The sequence below is a fragment of the Anomaloglossus baeobatrachus genome, chromosome 7 (genome assembly GCF_048569485.1).
Source record: "Anomaloglossus baeobatrachus isolate aAnoBae1 chromosome 7, aAnoBae1.hap1, whole genome shotgun sequence".
NCBI lineage: Eukaryota > Metazoa > Chordata > Amphibia > Anura > Aromobatidae > Anomaloglossus > Anomaloglossus baeobatrachus.
In genome coordinates, this window is record NC_134359.1 from 146,953,046 (window position 1) to 146,973,492 (window position 20,447).

At 44.8% G+C, this 20,447-nt stretch overlaps 1 protein-coding gene across 8 annotated transcripts in view; it reads right to left on the reverse strand.

Annotated features, from left to right (window-relative positions):
- Window positions 1–20,447, reverse strand: part of OSGEPL1 (O-sialoglycoprotein endopeptidase like 1) — a 1,349,050-nt gene that overhangs the window by 561,368 nt on the left and 767,235 nt on the right. For all 8 annotated transcript variants that reach the window (XM_075317748.1, XM_075317740.1, XM_075317741.1 and 5 more), the window contains one exon: window positions 4,971–5,060. In XM_075317748.1, the coding sequence (XP_075173863.1) occupies window positions 4,971–5,060 (90 nt within the window). The remainder of the gene's footprint in view (window positions 1–4,970; window positions 5,061–20,447) is intronic.

Below are 20,447 nucleotides of genomic sequence, written 5' to 3' on the forward strand. Positions count from 1 at the left end.
CGCAGCTAGGTGTTGACCCCTCTGTGAGTAGGGGATGTGTTTCCTGGGGCCCGCTGGTGGGGATGATGATGCGGCCACAGGGATGCAGGGCAGGGCACTGGTATACTCACTCAGAAGAATCACACTGGAGTCACTGGTAAACCATAAACGGGATGGTGGTCGATGCCCGCAGCCGGCTGCGTGGTTCCCCCTACTCGGGTTGGTGGTGTCGTCTTTTCCCTGCACCTCTGTAGACTGTGTGACTATGTCTGAACAACGGTAGTCCGCTCCCCGACTTGCAGATGCCGGAGGAGCCCTCTAGCCCACAGGCGCTGGCCCGTGGGATTCCGGTTCCTGGGCGGTGGCTTCCTATCCCCCTCGGTGGGCTTTTGCCGTCTATCGGGACTTTGGGTGGGAATGGACCTATAGTCCAAGCCGCAGTCACTTGATCTGACTCGGTCCAGTTGCTTCTGGGCCTTGTACGGGGTCTGAGTACCCTTCACTGTTGCTCCGGTTTCGGTTTGACTCCCTGATTCGGTACCGGCGGGCCACTACCCTGTCCCGGTGCCTTGACGGTTCCACCGGTTCTACTACCGGTCTCCTGCGGACGGCCACCACCGTCTGTCTCCTGGCCACAGGGTCCCTAGGCTCCTACCTAGGCCCTGAGAGATTTACTTCTTCAGCTCTCTCTTCCACCTCATCTCCTTTCCTCTCCCTAACACGATCTCCAACTGTTTGTTTTTCCCCGCCCCTGCCCATCAATCCTCTTCGGTGGGCGTGGCCAACCGCCAGACCCCGCCCCCGGGTGTGGATGTCTGGGACAGCTATGGTTGACTCAGGGTTTTGGTTGACTGATGGAACCTTTTTGGGGTACAGGTGTTGTGCAGGGGCACTTCTGTGACTCCCTGGCTAGTCCAGGGCGTCACATTCCCCCTTGGTTTAATGCAGACCATCCGCGGGCTGCCGGGCCACCACCATCGGGTTTATTTTCTTTGCTGGAATTAGAAAAAACGGGAAAACATTCACAAATAGAATAACAGTATTTACATCTAGAATATTTTTATTTAATCTTCCCCTAACGGGAGGCACTTTACTTTTAACGTTACTTTTAAAACAATAACAACGGGAACGGGTCCATGTCCTTCCGCTTTCCCACCCAAATAACCTGAACCTTGATACTGCCCCTAAGAAACGGGCAGCACCCCTTTTCCCCAGTCCGTAAAACTGGAACGGGCCCAGGTCACCCAAGCAGGAACGGGTACGGGATGTCCCACCTGGCAATCATTCAGGGGCCCCACATCCAGGGGACCCCTGACTCGGAGGATCGCCACCGGTTGCAGTGGTGGCGGGCCTTGGCCAGCAGCTTCCCACAGGCCCATCCTCCAGCCAACCTCTCCGGAGACTGGCAGCAGCGGGAAGCATAAAAAGGGGGGGTGCTATTTACAAACCCAATAGTTTTTGGGGTGGCCTGCTAGTTCTCAGCCATGTTCATGATTTCTCATGCATAACGGGGAGGTGAAACAAGGACAACATCAGTCCCAACAGGGATGGGCGCTTCAGTAGCTGGTCCGCTACCACAAACATAGGTCCCAACGGGGACTTGCAGCCAGAACCGCTACCCCACTTTAACTTTGCTCTTCGGCTTCCTCCTCGTACTCCTCAACTTGTACTTTGGAGTTGTACGGTGGGGGAGGGGACTGGGGCCGCTTTGGAACGGTGCGGCTCGCCCTCCTCTTCACATCTAGGGCAAACCAGCCCCTCTCTCGACAATGCCGGGTGTAGGTCACAAGCTCCCCGGCCTTCAGGTCACGGTCCGGGTGACCCAGGGACAGATGGCTGTAGACGTCCCGCTGGGAGAAGAAGACCTCGGCCTCCAGGCCTGGTTCGTAGATGAACCTCCATCCACGCCGGGGGCAAAACTGCCGGACCTGGCCTTCATAGATCTGGCCCCGCACCCTGTAAGTGGCATTCCAGAGATTCAGTTTCTCCCGGATGGTGCGGGCCAGCACCTCGGCCCTCTGTTTTTCCTGAGCCTCGATTTCTCAGCCTAGCTGGCTCTGCTGCTGCTCCCAATACGGGGCGTCTGCGTGCCCCTCGGGTGCGCGGGTCGGGCCCAGCCGGAGTTCCCTCGTGTCAACCACAATCAGCACCTTCTTCTGGGAACCCCGCTGTGTCGTGGCCTGGGGTGCTGCTCTACGGCGACAACCCTGCACCACCTCAGCCGAGGCTTGGGTGTGGGGAGCGGCCAGCTTTACCTGCCTGGCGGGCCGCTGGGTATCTGGTACCTCCGTCTTGGCTGGGCGAGCTGCCGGGGCCTGGACCTCTTCGGGAACGGGCTTGCTCCAGGGATCCTCCTTCCACGGAAGCGGGACGGGTGCGGGACGTGCATACGGTTGCCCGTGGGCTGCTTCCTCAGGCGGGTCCTTCTGGACAACTGGGACGGACTCCGCCGCCAGTGTCGGGGGCGGCGGACCAAGCGGAAAAGCGGCAGCGACCGGTACGGGCAGCGGAGGGGGAGACAGAAGGATTAGGGGCAGACTGGGTCCCTCAGCCGCAGCGGCCGGTCCCTCAAGGACATAGGGGCGTTGGTCGCTCACCCTTTCCTCCATATTCCCCCCCATCTCGCGTGCCTGCACGGTCGCGGCTATCTCCCCCATCTCAGCCGCCCATTGCTCCATCAGGTACCTCACCTGGACCTGCAGCCGGCAGCACATGAGGGTTGTCTGGGCCTCCACCCACGCCAATGTTCCGGGCGCGGGCTCCGGGAATTCGGGGCTCTTACACGGGGCAGACATGCTGTATGCTCGGGTTCGAGGAACAAGACGGGTGGCAGAGTCCTGGCGTCCCTGCCCTTTATCCCTTTGGTCACATGGGATTTAATCTTCGCTCGCCCCCCCTTGGTTTCTTCCTGGCCATCTTTCACTCTCTGCAGCGCTGCTCTGTTTACAGGGGGCGGGGCTTCGCATCGAGCTTTTTTGCTCGGGGAAGATGGTGAAGGCGGGAAACTTCGTGCCCAAAGATGGCGGATCTTCAGATTTTTCAGCGGGATGCCGCTGACTGCTACTTCAAGGCGCACTTCCACTGGTAAGTGGACTGGGTCGATCCTGTTCGTGACGCCAGAAAGTCAATGTGTACCGCCCCGCGCTCGGCTGCGGCTGCCGAGCAGCTCGGATCCGAGCTCGGATGTGTGTGTCGTGGCTCGAGCGCCTCCGGAGCGGGGGGTCACGTCGCTCTGCAAAGGGGTGGTTGTTTTGGTGACCGGGTGGGTGCGCGGCCGGGGCCGCGGTGGAGATTGTTCGTGACGCCACCCACGGGTCGCGGTGATCATTGGGCACCGCCGCTGCTGGTGATGGTGGGGGGGCTCCCGGGTGCGGTGTTGTGGCGCAGCTAGGTGTTGACCCCTCCGTGGGTAGGGGATGTGTGTCCCGGGGCCCGCTGGTGGGGATGATGATGTGGCCACAGGGATGCATGGCAGGGCGGCGCTGTGCCAGAGGGCACTGGTGTACTCACTCAGAAGAATCACACTGGAGTCACTGGTAAAGCAAAAACGGGATGGTGGTCAGTGCCCGCAGCCGGCTGGGTGGTTCCCCCTACTCGGGTTGGTGGTGTCGTCTTTTCCCTGCACCTCTGTAGATTGTGTGACTACTTATGTCTGAACAACGGTAGTCCGCTCCCCGATTTGCAGATGTCGGAGGAGCCCTCTTGCCCGCAGGCGCTGGCCCATGGGATTCCGGTGCCTGGGCGGTGGCTTCCTATCCCCCTCGGAGGGCTATTGCCATCTATCGGGACTTTGGGTGGGAATGGACCTATAGTCCAAGCCACAATCAGTTGATTTGACTCGGTCTAGTTGCTTCTGGGCCTCGTACGGGGTCTGAGTACCCTTCACTGGTGCTCCGGTTTTGGTTTGACTCCCCGATTCGGTACCGGCGGGCCACTACCCTGTCCCGGTGCCTTGACGGTTCCGCCGGTTCTACTACCGGTCTCCTGCGGACGGCCACCACCGTCTGCCTCCTGGCCACAGGGTCCCTAGGCTCCTACCTAGGCCCTGAGAGATTTACTTCTTCAGCTCTCTCTTCCACCTCATCTCCTTTCCTCTCCCTAACACGATCTCCAACTGTTTGTTTTTCCCCTCCCCTGCCCATCAATCCTCTTCGGTGGGCATGGCCAACCGCCTGACCCCGCCTCCGGGTGTGGATGTCTGGGACAGATAGGGGTGACTCAGGGTTTTGGTTGACTGATGGAACCTTTTTGGGGTACAGGTGTTGTGCAGAGGCCCTTCTGTGACTCCCTGGCTAGTCCAGGGCGTCACACAGCCCTCTGACTTTGTTCAGTGTATTTAGTAAGATGCTTTGCTGCAAACTGCTTTCTTACCAGTATATGTGATTTTTTTCACTCAGCACTTTTCTATCAGGGCGCAAGTATATACATTCTCTTGGCATGTGGCCCCACATAGGGTGTTTTTCACCTTTGTGTGTCACTTTCCTGGTCATGATATATTTCTCTGTACTTTTATATCCCATGTACTCTTTGTTCTAATAAATTTCTATGTTCATTATAGAGCTTTTTCTGTTTATCTTTGTGATTATGGGATGTATAGATATATTTAGGCAAATCTAAAGACTTCTGTCTTTTCTTATATATTTACACTAGTTGAAGTTGTTGCCTGCTTACTTTCAATGAATCCACTTTTGCTGCTCAAACTTTTTCTATTCCCACCAGTTATGTAGTAATGTGCATTGCATATTTTTTCCACAGTTAAGAAAATCTTGGTTGCAACAAAAAATGTATTACCATAAGGTCTCTTAATTAATGGACAGTGGCATGATATAAGGTATCTTTAAAAAAAAATAAAAATAAATAAAAAATAGAGGAAAAGAGCCGAAAGATTATATTTTCTGGTGGACCATATTGATCTTCTGGATTTTTCTTATAGATACTTTGCAATTAATTTTATCTTTTTACTTTTTATGCTGTACGCAATACCAACATACCTCATTTGTAGATGTCCCATCACTAATTACTGCCACACTTGGATAGTTCTTTGCCCACTCTTTAAATTTACCATAGTACATTTCATTGGTCTAGATGAAAAAAAAATCAAAATGTCAATACATTTGAAAATATATACGGTATATATAAACCACATAGTTAGGAAAAAAAATTCACGGGTATAACAATGCAATAAGTAAAGATGCATTTCAGAGTAAAGTCGTTGTTCTAGATTGTAAGCCAATATATACAGTAGACTAAAGTTCACTGGACCTGCTAGTATCAGCAGTCTAATGGATATGGTTTCCCAACACTCCCAGACACATGGTGTTGGTGGAGCATCTGTTGATTTTTTGATTCTCTACCTGGAGATAAGCCCCTGCCAAAAGACTGGGAGCATCTGCCTTAATAGAGAACACAGGAGAGCTTAGCAATGCAAAAGGAGACTGTGTATGATGGCCTTGGGAGAGATAGCTGTTGACTGAACGACAGTTGTAAGATGGATGGGTGGTGAAGATTGACGCCATGGAGTCTCCGGCACTCACTTCAGCTGTCTTTCTTCAATTCTCACACATTGATGATATGTGCTTTGTTGCTGCTGTGTTATCAGAGCTCAATGCTACTGGATGGCATTAGCATTACCTCGTTTCTGACTTAAGGCCCAATCACACTAAACAACTTACCAGCGATCCCAACAATGATCCAACCTGATAGGGATCACTGGTAAGTTGCTAGGAGGTCGCTGGTGAGATGTCACACTAGCGACACTCCAGCGATCCCACCAGCAACCTGACCTGGCAGGAATCGCTGGAGCGTCGCTACACAAGTTGCTGGTGAGCTTACCAGCAACCAGTGACCAACCCCCAGCCAGCAGCGCCGCGTGGAAGCGATGCTGCGCTTGGTAACTAAGGTGAATATCGGTTAACAAACCCGATATTTACCTTGGTTACCAGCGCACACCCCTTAGCACTGGCTCCTTGCACACCTAGCCACAGTACACATCGGGTTAATTACCCGATGTGTACTCTGCTACGTGTGCAGGCAGCAGGAGCCAGCTTCTGCGGAGGCTGGTAACCACGGTAAACATCGGGTAACCAAGAAGCCCTTACCTTGGTTACCCGATATTTACCTTCGTTACCAGAGTCCCCGCTCTCACGCTGTCAGTGCTGGCTCCCTGCTCCCTGCTCACAGCCTGCACTACACATCGGGTAATTAACCCGATGTGTACTGTGGCTACGTGTGCAGAGAGCAGGGAGCCGGCACTGGCAGCATGAGAGCAGGGACGCTGGTAACAAAGGTAAATATCGGGTAACCAAGGTAAGGGCTTCTTGGTTACCAGATGTTTACCGTGGTTACCAGCCTCTGCAGAAGCCGGCTCCTGCTGCCTGCACATTTAGTTGTTGCTCTGTCGCTGTCACACACAGCGATGTGTGCTTCACAGCGGGGGAGCAACAACTAAAAAATGGCCCAGGACATTCAGCAACAACCAACGACCTCACAACAGGGGCCAGGTTGTTGCTGGATGTCACACACAGCAACATCGCTAGCAACATCGCTGTTACGTCACAAAAGTTGTTTGTTAGCAGCGATGTTGCTAGCGATGTTGCTAGCGATGTTGCTTAGTGTGACGTGGCCTTTAAAGTCCTTTTACATGAGCAGACAAATAGTATGAAATAAGAAATTGTGGGCAATGTGGGATGTCGATTAGTGCTTAATTTTCAAAGAGTAATGGATTGTGCCATCAGGACAACCTGTTCCTTGGTTTCCCAACTTTCCTTCATTATGATACAAATGGTGCACCAAAAGTTTAATGTAGGGCGCCTATATATCGCATAAGCTTAGTGGACAAACACATTTTAAATGCCACAGCACCCCAAATAAAATAAAAACATGTAAGGGGGTAAACATAGGTGAACGGGGTGTGAATATGGATGTGGATCTAGTTTCTCTCATTTTCTATATCTTCCTATTATCCTGTTCAATTGTCAATTTGTTTGTGGGAGGGAGTTGCTTTCATATCCCCTTCACCGCGGGAGATTTTCCGTTTGTTTTTTTTCGCCCCCCTTCTTCCGAGAGCCGTAACTTTTTTATTTTTCTGTCAATCTTGCCATGTAAGAGTTTATGTTTGGTGGGACAAGTCCTACTTTGAAATTAAACCATAACTTATATAGTGTACTGGAAAACGGCAAAAAAAATTGTTCGTAGATACCAAACATGTATAGGTTTACTTTTATCTAAGGGGTTAAAAAAAATCAGAAGCTTGTCCAAACAAAATGGTGCACTTTTTGCACCATTTTCTGTGATCCATATCATCCTCATTTTTTGGGATCTATGGCTCAGTGACAGCTTATTTTTTGCATGTTGAGCTGATGTTTTTAATGGTACCACTTTTGCAGAGAAGCGCCATTTTTAATCGCCTGTAATTGCATGTTGCGCAAAATTCGAGGTGACCAAAAAACGTAATTTTGGTGTTTGGAATCTTATTGCAGCTACGCTATTTAGCGATGAGATTAATTGATTTTATATTTTGATAGATCGGGCATTTCTGAATGCGGCAATACCATATATGTGTATACGTTTTATTTTCTTAACCCTTTAATTTTCAATGAAAAAAGAAAAAAAAAAAGAGGCTGGTCCGGCGTTTGAGAAGTGATATCAGCCACCCATGTAAGATGTCCAGCTTGTTTATTGTAGGTTATATATATATATATATATATATATATATATATATATATATATATATATATATATATATATATATATATAAAACCCTTCATGGGTCAGGCACATTTAAAGTGACAAGTATATGACAACCACGTGATTCGGCTACATATTGTAGCCTTTGTCAAGTAGTATTAAACATGGGAGATGCTTATAAACCTTCTAAAAGGAGAAGACCTTTCAGTGGAGCAGGTGCAATTCCCCATCAATCTGTTAATCATGTTAACCCTTTGTGGTCCTTGAAAATCAGTCAGCATAGGGGTATCCATAATATAATATTCTTTCTCATAGAGCAAATCAAATATTATGATAGCGCTTGCTACAATGGAAGGAACCACAAGTAAATCGTAAGATGTTCGACTATGTACTAAAAAAATCTATTACACGAATCATAATTACCATTTAAACCACAATGCGTCCAAACCGTTCAATGTAAACATGTGTCAATATAGGTACTAACACTATATGTAACAGTGAATGCGCTATTGAAGCCTTTTGTAATATATACATTTCCCAATCATGAGAGTCTGGAGTATTATTTATCTAGCACATGTTCAAACATAACATTAAAATTCAGGTTCAACATATATTCATTAATACAAAAATCCTGAACATTGGAAAAACATTAGCAAAATTCCAATATAGCCACATATCCTGTAATTACCAGGAATATGGGAAATGACTAAATATTAAATGCTATGCTGTAAAAGAATGATGTAAAAATAAAAATCACAATTAATCAATAAATATAACCAATGTTCAACAAAATTTCTATCAGAGCAGAATGACAATTATGCATAAGACCACAGGAAGCTTTCTAGGAATATATGCATCTTCCATCTATGCAGAGGATATATGTATAAAGCAACAATTAGATTGTCTAATGTAATCAACACCTTATTATATCAATAAGCATCTGCAGATTAGGCACAAAAAATAACCAGGGTATAAAATTAAGATTAAAGGTAGGGGAACCTCCATCATGACTTACTGATCCACCTCTAATCCATACAGATTCAGCTGCTGGGCATGTAGAGAAAATGAAAAAAAGGAAAAAAGAAAAACACATGCAAAAAATCTAAAAAAAAAAATTTGTTTCCAACTCAAATAAGCCCTGACTCACCTAGATCACTCAAACCATGACTCAACTATACATGTACATAAAATCTCTGAAAATCTATGTGGACATTACAAAGTTATATATACACATGATCCCCTAAATGCCATAATAAATGCCATCAATGTAATTGATGCCAAGCTAAAAGATTTTATATATATATATATATATATATACATATACATACTGTATGTATATATATATATCTATATCTATCTATCTATATATATATATATATATATATATATATATATATATATATCTATATATTTATATATATACATATACAGTGCCTACAAGTAGTCTTCAACCCCCTGCAGATTTAGCAGGTTTATACATTCAGAATTACCTTGGCATTGTAAGATTTGGACTGTAGATCAGCCTGGAAGTGTGAAATGCACTGCAGCAAAAAAGAATGTTATTTCTTTTTTTATTTTTTTTTTTTAAATTGTGAAAAGTTTATTCAGAGGGTCATTTATTATTCAACCCCTCAAACCACAAGAATTCTGTTTGGTTCCCCTAAAGTATTAAAAAGTATTTCAGGCACAAAGAACAATGAGCTTCACATGTTTGGATTAATTATCTCTTTTTCCAGCCTTTTCTGACTAATTTAGACACTCCCCAAACTTGTGAACAGCACTCATACTTGGTCAACATGGGAAAGACAAAAGGAGCATTCCAAGGCCATCAGAGACAAGATCGTGGAGGGTCACAAGGCTGGCAAGGGGTACAAAACCCTTTCCAAGGAGTTGGGCCTACCTGTCTCCACTGTTGGGAGCATCATCCGGAAGTGGAAGGCTTATGAAACTACTGTTAGCCTTCCACGGCCTGGACAGCCTTTGAAAGTTTCCACCCGTGCCGAGGCCAGGCTTGTCTGAAGAGTCAAGGCTAACCCAAGGACAACAAGGAAGGAGCTCCGGGAAGATCTCATGGCAGTGGGGACATTGGTTTCAGTCAATACCATAAGTAACGTACTCCACCGCAATGATCTCCGTTCCAGACGAGCCCATAAGGTACCTTTACTTTCAAAGCGTCATGTCAAGGCTCGTCTACAGTTTGCTCATGATCACTTGGAGGACTCTGAGATAGACTGGTTCAAGGTTCTCTGGTCTGATGAGACCAAGATCGAGATCTTTGGTGCCAACCACACACGTGACGTTTGGAGACTGGATGGCACTGCATACGACCCCAAGAATACCATCCCTACAGTCAAGCATGGTGGTGGCAGCATCATGCTGTGGGGCTGTTTCTCAGCCAAGGGGCCTGGCCATCTGGTCCGCATCCATGGGAAGATGGATAGCACGGCCTATCTGGAGATTTTGGCCAAGAACCTCCGCTCCTCCATCTTCATCTTCCAACAAGACAACGACCCAAAGCACACAGCCAAGAAAACCAAGGCCTGGTTCAAGAGGGAAAAAATCAAGGTGTTGCAGTGGCCTAGTCAGTCTCCTGACCTTAACCCAATTGAAAACTTGTGGAAGGAGCTCAAGATTAAAGTCCACATGAGACACCCAAAGAACCTAGATAACTTGGAGAAGATCTGCATGGAGGAGTGGGCCAAGATAACTCCAGAGACCTGTGCCGGCCTGATCAGGTCTTATAAAAGACGATTATTAGCTGTAACTGCAAAGAAGGGTTATTCCACAAAATATTAAACCTAGGGGTTGAATCATAATTGACCCACACTTTTATGTTGAAAATTTATTAAAATTTAACTGAGCAACATAACTTGTTGGTTTGTAAGATTTATGCATCTGTTAATAAATCCTGCTCTTGTTTGAAGTTTGCAGGCTCTAACTTATTTGCATCTTATCAAACCTGCTAAATCTGCAGGGGGTTGAATACTACTTGTAGGCACTGTACATAGGACCAAATAAATCTCTGGATGGTTTACCCTTTTCTAGTACATATACCTTGTGATTATATCTTTCCAGAGAGGCATTTATAAAGCAGCAGATATTACACACAGAATGTACTCACCAACATCAACAAATAAACAGAATAAAGGTTTACTCACCACAGGAAAAACTGTTCATCGATGTAAATAATCGGGTCTATACATAAGGTCTCCATAAAAAGAATAGTCTTCCCCGTGGTCCCCACATAGCTTGTCATAAGCCAGATCAGATACCCACACTTTGCACTGACGAGGGGCAATCACCCCGAAACACCGTGTCTGCAAATTGGGATTCTGATCTGGTATAAATTCTAAAGGGTGCTTTACACGCTGCAACATCGCTATCGATTGCTAGCAATGTCGAGCGCGATAGCACCCGCCCCTGTCGTGTGTGCGATATTGTGTGATCGCTGCCGTAGCGAACATTATCGCTACGGCAGCGTCACATGCAAATACCTGTGCAGTGCCGTCACTGTGACCGCCGAACAATCCCTCCCTCAAGGGGGAGGTGCATTCGGCGTCACAGTGATGTCACCGCGACGTCACTAAGCGAATAGAAGTGGAGGGCGGAGATGAGCAGGACGTAACATCCCGCCCACCTCCTTCCTTCCTCATTGCCGGTGGACAGAGGTAAGGAGATGTTCGTCGCTCCTGTGGTGTCACACATAGCGATGTGTGATGCCGCAGGAACGAGGAACAACATCGCTACTTACCTGATGATTTTTTGTTATTAAACGACCTCTCCAAAACAAACGATTTTTGTCTTTTTTACGATCATTTTAGGTCGCTCCAGCCTGTCACACGCTGCGACGTCGCTAACGGTGCCGGATGTGTGTCACAAACACCGTGACCCCGATGATATATTGTTAGCGATGTCGTAGCGTGTAAAGCACCCTTAAGTCTTATGAAAAGGCTTGTTTAAAAAGCCACTTTTGAGTTTTAGGATTGCTGCTTCCAATAGGTGGCGCTAGAGTTTGTCTCCTTCCTCTCTGGAGGGACAATTTGAATTTGAACAAAAGTTACATTTTGTATGGTCCCTCTAGAAAAAAAAATATTCAACTCCCAGACCAGTGACATTCCTGCAATGTTAGAGCTCTGTCTCTCGACGCTCATGTCATGCCATATAAGCGCTGCAGCCCATCACAGTTTTGTCAGACACTCGAAGATACCAAATATGTATAGTTTTTTTTTATTTAAGTGGTGAAAAATAATTCAGAAATTTATCAAAACAAAACATTGCATTTTTGTCGCCATTTTCCTAGACCCAGAATGTTGTTCTCTGTGTAATTCTTTAATTCCTGGACAAAACTTTCTTGATTTAACTCCCTAAACTTTCTTTTTTGCTCTATTTAGCTTACGTTTCTAGCTTGTTTATTCCCATATGATATATATTGTGCACAGATCCTATGCAAAATGCTTAGAAAAGTTTTCACTTTACACCGTGTTCCAAATTATTATGCAAATTGGATTCAAGTGTCATAGCAATTAATTTTAATTTTTTTTTCAATGAAACTCATTGATGGTATTGTGTCTCAGGGTTCTTTGGATCACTGAACTCAATCTCAGATACCTCTGATAATTAGTTTGACAGGTGAGCCCAATAAAAGGAAAACTGGATGCTCCACAATATTAAGTAACATGGGAAAGAAAAAAGGTCTCTCTGCTGCCAAAAAGCATCAAATAATGCAATGCCTTGGACGGGGGATAAAAACATTAAATATTTCACGTAAGCGTGATCATCGTACTGTGAAGAGATTTGTGGCTGATTCAGAGCACATACGTGTTCGTGCTGATAGAGGCAGAATGAGGAAGGTTTCTGCCAGGCAAGTTCATAGGATTAAGAGAGCGGCTGCTAAAAAGCCGTTACAAACCAGCAAACAGATATTTGAAGAGCCTGGTGCCTTTTGAGTCCATCAACTCAAGGTGTAGAATCCTTCAAAGGCTAGATGTGGTGCATAAACCTACTATTCGACCCCCCTTAACCAGTTCTCACAAGCAGAAATAGTTGCAGTGGGCCCAGACATACCTGAAGACTAATTTTCAAACAGTCTTGTTTACTGCTGAGTGTCGAGCAACCCTGGATGGTCCAGATGGATGGAGTGGCGGATGGCCACCGTTTCCCAACAAGGCTGTGACATCAGCAAAGAGGTGGAGAGGTCATGTTTTGGGCCGAATTATGGGGAGACATCTGGTAGGCCCCTTTAGGGTTCCTGAAGGTGTGAAAATGACCTCTGCAAAGTATATAGAGTTTCTGACTGACAACTTTCTTCCATGGTACAAAAAGCAGAAATGTGCCTTCAGGAGCAAAATCATCTTCATGCATGACAATGCACCATCTCATGCTGCAAAGAATACCTCTGTGTCATTGGCTGCTATGGGCATAAAAGGAGATAAACTCATGGTGTGGCCACCACCTTCACCTGACCTCAACCCTATAGAGAACCTTTGGAGTATCATGAAGCAAAAGATCTATGAGGGTGGGATGCAGTTCACATCAAAACAGCAGATCTGGGAGGCTATTCTGACATCATGGAAAGAAATTCAAGCAGAAACTCTCCAAAAACTCACAAGTTCAATGGATGCAAGAATTGTGAAGGGGATATCATAGAAGGGCTCCTATGTTAACATGTAACTTGGCCTGTTAGGATGTTTTGGATTTAAATAGCTTTTTATTTCGGTGAATGTGACCTCCTAATGCTCCAAATTCCACAAATGAGCATTTTCAGTTCTTTAAAACATATCAAATGTTTAGAAACTCTACTGTGCCTAATAATTTGGAACAGTTCATTTTGAGGTTTGTTTGTTTTTTTAAAAATTGAAGATTATACTGTTATCATTGGGAGGTTTCTTCAATAAAATTAGATGTATACTCTAACGGGTGATGGCTTTTATTAGCCTGACTGTCATTTTCCCCGACCATTTAGGAAAATCAAAGAAAAATATCATTTGCATAATAATTTAGAACCTGGTGTAGATGGTATCAAGTTCCCTTGATTCTACGTAGGTGGTATCCTGAGGTCTCTAATCGATGTTGGCTTTGTTTAACAGAGATGGGAACAATGACTCACATTTGGTGGTCCAGCCCGACCTTGGAGCTTTTGGGTAGGAGTACTCAAGATAATTAAGGCAATTACAGATACTTTAGTCCTGACCTCCCCAAAGGCAGTACTATTGTACATGTTCCCCATGTCCAAAGCAGACTACAAAAAGTCCCTTTTTAAAGACACCTTCTTCAGGCTGCCAAGACGATAATTCACAGGCATTGGGAAAATCTCTTAGGCTACTTTCCCATCAGCGTTTTTTGCCTGATGGCAAAAAAACGCAAACCGCATATGACCAGATCCTGTCGATTGAATCTGCAATACATGCAACTGCAATTGTTATTTTACCGGATCCTTCTACTTTTTTTTAAAATTCTTTATTTAACATTTTAGAATACAACATAGATGGGTAGGGAACCATCATGACACTTTCTTACAAATTATGACAATGTGGATTCATAATATTAACAACTTATAACACTGTCAGGTGGTTTCATGAATAAAGAAAAGGGGATGTAAGAACAAAAAGGTGGAAGGGGATGGGGGGGGGAGAATTATCAGGAAGAATATAGGGGTATAATACATGAGAAAGTAAGGTAAGAAAGGGGGAGCAACAGGAGCAAAGACAAAGAAGAAAAAATAAAACCTGCTAAGTTTTCTGGTTTTTTGGTTTTTTTTTAATCGAAATGAGACTTCTCATTGCATGCTGATCAGACGCAACTTTTCAACTAACTTCTTAGTATGATAACGATGCATTTAGCCAAACCTCCCAGTCAGTTAAATCTTTTCCATGTTTGATTTTTGACAGTCTGATTTTTTCAAGTATACCTGTCTGGACTGTCTCTCTGATCCATTCTTTAAATGAAGGTGGCTCTTCACTCTTCCAATGTCTTGTTATGACTATTTTAGCAGCATTAACTATTTGTGATAACAGAGAATTTTTCCTAAGGAGTGACTTTGAGGGATCTAAGTTGAGGAGAATGAATTTGGAGGATAAGGGTATTTCCGTATTGGCCACCTTTTTAATATGGTCTCTAATTTTTTCCCAGTAATTTTGGATTTTTGAGCATTTCACCAGGATATGTGAAAGGGTACCTAGTTCAGATCTTCTACTTTTTATGGCTGCTGCAATGGATGCAGCGGGACACAGAATTTTTCGGTCAGCACTGTAGTGAGCTGAACTCCTGATCTCCCAGCCCGCACACACTGCAATTGATGCAGGTTAACAGCAATCACTGCCTGCTGCCGATCACGTCAGATCAGCTGACTCCAGTGCCGGCCGATTACTTGTTCTGTGTCCCACTGCATCCATCACAGCGTGTGCGGGCTGTGGAATTCAGCTAAGTTCAGCCAGCACTGGAGTCAGCTGATCTGAACTCAGCTGAACTCCTGACCTCATAGCCAGCAGAACAAGTAATCAAATCAGCTGACTCCAGTGTTGGCCGAACGCAGCTGACCTCACAGCCCGCACATGCTGCGATGGATGCAGGAGGACCCAAAACAAGTAATCGGCCGGCACTGGAGTCAGCTGATCTGATTACTTGTTCTGCTAGCTGTGTAGTCAGGAGTAGGGATGAGTGAGAAGTAAAATGCTCGAGTGCTCGATGGGCATAGCCCATGTCGATTTTTTTTTTAAATTCATTAAAAAATAAAAAAAAACAAAAATCCTAAACACATAACCCTATGTAAAAAAAAATGCATGGGCTTCAGTTGCATTTTCTATTGCTAGCGAAGGGTAACCCAAGCAGCTACTAGCTACTAACCCCCACTGTTTTGTGTCACCTTCACTGGCAATGGAAAATCCAGGGAAACCCTTTTTTTTTTTCTTTCTATAGGTTTTTTACCCAAAAACTTAAAAAAAAAAAAAAGGGTTTCCCTTGGGCTTCGCCCTATTTTTGTATGCTATCCAGGTATAGCAGGCAGGTATGGGCTGCTCCCAACCCCCAGCTGCCTCTTTGTACCCGGCTGGGAAACAAAAATATAGGGAAGCCCTTTTTTAATTATTTCATGAATTTCATGAAATAATAAAAAAAAAAAAAAAACACGTGAGCAATGCCCAATTTTTGTGTCCAGCCAGGTACAACTAGGCAGCTGGGGATTGGAATCCACAGTGCAGGGTACCCCAAGCTTTCTGGGCCCCACCCGCTGCAAATTGCAGTCCGCAACTGCCCTAAAAAAAAGCTCTTTCATAGAAGCGCCATCTTCTGGCGCTGTGTCCAACTCTTCCAGCGGCTCTGGAGATGGGTGACACACTGGGTAATAAGGCATTAATACCAGCTTTGTTTTACCAGCTGGTATAAGGCCCGAGATTCTTAATGTCAGGCAAAGTTTGACCCGGCCATTAAAAATCTCCAATAAAGGGTTAACAAATGACACCACAGAGAGAAAAATACTTATTATAGGTAAATACACAGACACTTTATTAGAAATAAATAAACAAACACACTTAGGGACTCCATCTTTATAACTCCCTCTCACCCCTAGAGAGAGAGAGAGAGTGTGAGAGATTTCTCTACTGACCATGCCAGGTGTGATGACATGAACTCTGTCAATGCCTAGCATGGGTTAATTTTCTTAAAATTCAGCCAGACATGATGATATCTTGTATATAAATGGGGGGATAAGCCTCTCTTTGTTTCTACAAGACTCTTAAGGCCTAGTCACACACAACGACTTACCAGCGATCCCGAAAACGATGCGACCTGATAGGGATCGCTGGTAAATCTCTGGGGGTCGCAGGTGAGATGTCACACAGTCAGACCTTACCAATGATGCGGATCAATACAGGTCGCAGTTGCGACCTGTATAGCGATCTCAGCAGTCACTGTGACCCTGTCACACAGAGTCAAACACAGCGATGTGTCCTGCCCAGCAGGACATCACCTTTGAAGAAAATGGCCTGGACCATTCGGCAACGACTAGAGATATCACAGCAGGGGCCTGATCGCTGGTAGGTGTCACATATAACAAGATCGCTAACGGGATCGCTATTGCGTCACAGAAACCGTGACTCAGCTGCGATCTCGCTAGCAATCTCGTTATGTGTGACGGTACCTTTAGGAGTCTAGTGTTAAAGTTCTTGTTGACACTTGTAATTGCCTTGGCAAGTGAAGGACAGAAACCCAGACAAATCAATTATGCGAATCTCCCATTGTATTGCTAGATGCGATGTAACTTAGCTGTCTCTCCCTCGTCTCTGCCATGCTACCATTACTACTAGGGATATTTTGTATTCGGGTTGAAATCTAGCCAATAAGAGCCCAGTCTTATCCACCAATCATGAAGGCTCTAATGGTATGAGTGGAGAGCTCAGGGGTATAAGGAGGAATGTCCATTGCCCGGGAGACTCTTGCTACACGCTACCAACCTAGAACCTACGGATCCGATTGGCAAGCCAGAACCGAACCTGGATTGTAATACTATATGGACTTCAGTATCGAATGCAAGGATTCCGCTGAGATATCAAGGACTACTTAAGGAAGGAATCCAGCTTGGGACAATCCAGTCACCTGACTACAGGCTTTGCGGTCCTTATACAGCTTCATAAATCTGGCGTTATTCCATTCTCGGTGGGTGCCCGCCGAAAGCGGGGTGCTGCTGGTTTGGAGTAAGAAGCCCTGGAAGCTCTGAGGCACGGACATTCTAATCCCTGGTGAGCCAGCGGAAGGGTGAGAAACTGTTGCCGGTTACAATCTGTGGTTTTGCTGGTTATGTGCTATGTGCCGTTAATAGTTTGGGGATCCAATAAAGTCTTAATATTGTGATTCCCTCACCCGGTGTTGTGTTCTCTTCTTTATTTTTTTTATATAGCGCTAACATATTCCGCAGCGCTTTACATAAATCAGGAACACTGTCCTCATTGGGGTTCACAATCTAAATTCCCTGTCTGTATGTCTTTGGAGTGTGGGAGGAAACCGGAAAACCCGGAGGAAACCCACGCAAACACGGGGAGAACATACAAACTCCTTGCAGATGGTGTCCTTGGTGGGATTCGAACCCAAGACTGTAGTGCTAACCACTGAGCCACCGTGTCGCCCCCTGTCTGAGTAGTGTTTCGCCCACAGTAAAGGAGGTTGGGCGTTCAGTTGGGATGAGCCCTGGGCCATGCTGTCTTTCTAAAGACGGCCGAGCCAGCGGACAAGAGCACCCACTGACCCCCGTGTCTCCACACCAGGCTGCTTTCTGGGCATGCTCAGTACAGAAGACAGGATTCTGTCTATCAGAATGCGGTGACTTCCGGTAGAGCAAGATCCGGATCATTGAAATGCATTGCAGGTATCGCCGCAATCTAACGGATCCATTGACATGCAGTATTTTGCCCAAGGACAAAAAACGCTGCAAGTATGCAAAAAAGGTAAAATACCACAAAGCAACGGATCCAGTGTGTGCCGCACACAACCGCAAAAAACGCTGATGTGAATGTAGCCTTAGCAGATTGAAATTTGCCTTGCTGAAAGATAAAGTCCTTGTAGCCTCTCTACTAGACATCAGAATATGTGAAAACGTATTATGTTGTGATCACTATTATCTAAGTGAACCCCAATCTGCACATCCCAGTGATTTTGTTCCTGAAGAAGTACTCCGAAACGCATAGAATAATATCATCACTTTGTTTTTCATATTGCCATCCTTTGTTCACATGGCAGCGTGGTTTAACCACTTTCTTCCCTATTTATCAATATTGATTAACCACGTGGTCTGCAGCTGCTTAATATGGTGGTTGTGCCTCACACAACCACTCCAGGTGAGTGATTCCCTGTATTAACTTTATTCTGGTTCCACTCTATCTGCACTTTTTTTGTCCTTCCAGCATTTCAAATCATGTTGTTAGGTGTTAAAATAGATTATTCGCACTGGGATTTCTTTCTGTATCACGAAATCTTTATTTTTCAGTATGGCTAAATATGTAGGCTTCGGAAATTTCTAGAGAAAAAAAAATAAAGCAGAATCAAAAGAGACATGTTGGACATTTCAAACTTCATTACCATATAAAATGATACATGTCAGATTTAAACCATTTACCCCCAGCCTGTTTTCACCTTCATGACCAGGTACTGTTTTTTTTTCTTCTTCAATTCTAACCAGTGTCACTTTATGACGTAATAACTTTGAAATGCCTCAACGGATGATTCTGAGACTGATTTATTTGTGACTTAATGAAAGTGGTGAATTTAAGATGATATTTTTTGCAAAAAATATAAGAAATTTGTCGACAAATTTCAAACTTTGAATTTTTATGCCCTTTAACCACAGTTATGTTACACAAAATAGTTAATAAATAACATCTCCCACATGTCTACTTTATATCATCATTTGAGAAACAATTTTTTTTGTTAGAAAGTTAGAATGGTTCAAAGTTTATCAGCAATTTCTCATTTTTCCAACAATTTACAAAAACATTTTTTTTATTACTTGATTTGAAGTGACTTTGAGAGGCCTAGGTGATAGAAAATACCCAAAAGTTACATCATTCTAAAAACTGCACTCCTCAAACTGCTCAAAACCACATCCAAGAAGTTTATTAACCATTCAGGTGCTTCACAAGGACTAAAGCAATGTGGAAAGAAAAGAATGAAAATAGTACTTTTTCCACAAAAATGTTACTTTAGCACCACATTTTTCATTTTTACAAGGGTAACAGGAAAAAAATGTAATACACAATTTATTGTGCAATTTCTCCAGAGTGCGCAGATACCTGACATGTGGTGGAAATCTACTGTTTTGGTGCCCTGCAGAGCTCAGAAGGGAAGTAGCGCTATTTGACTTTTTCAACACAAAATTGGCTGGAATTGTTAGCGGACACAATTTTGCGGTTGGAGAGCCCCTGAAGTGCCTAAACAGTGGATCTCCCCCACAAGTGACCCATTTTGGAAACTAGACCTCTCAAGTAGATGTTTGATGAGCACCTTGAACCCCAAGGTGCTTCACAAAATTTTATAATGTTGAGCCAAAAAAATAAAAAAATTTTTTTTATCACAATGTTGCTTTAAGCTCAAATCTTTGAATTTCACAAGGGTAACAGGAGAAAATGCACATACAATTTGTTGTGCAATTTTTCCTGAGTACGCCATATGTGATGAAAATTTACTTTTGAGGTACAGTGCAAGGTGCAGAAGGGAAGGAGCGCCATATTTGAGTTCAGATTTAGTAGGAATGGTTTGTGGGTGCCATGTCACATTGGCAAAGCCTCCGAGGTGCCTAAATAGTGTAGTTCCCCCACAATTGACTACATTTTTTAAATTAGACCCTTCAAGGAATTTATCTAGATGCTTGGTGTGCACCTTCAACTACCCAGGTGGTACATAGAATTTTATAACAATGAGCCGTGAATTAAAAAATACACAGGGAAGAAGTGCCATATTTGAGTTCAGATTTAGTTGGAATGGTTTCCTGGTGCCATGTCACACTGGCAGAGCCTCTTGGGTGCCAGAACAGCAGAAACCCCTGAGAAATGAACCTATGGTACAAACTGCACCTCTCAATAATTTCATCCAGGGGTGAGGTAAACTACAGGTGTGTCACAAACTTTTATGCTATAGGGCGGTGAACAAAAAATAATTACATTTTTACCACTAAATTTTTGTTTTAACCCCAGATTTCCAATTTTCACATTGGAAATAGGTGAAAAAGGCCCCATAACGTTTTACACAATTTCTCTTGAATGTGAGAATACCCCATAGGTGACTGTACAGTACTGTTTGGC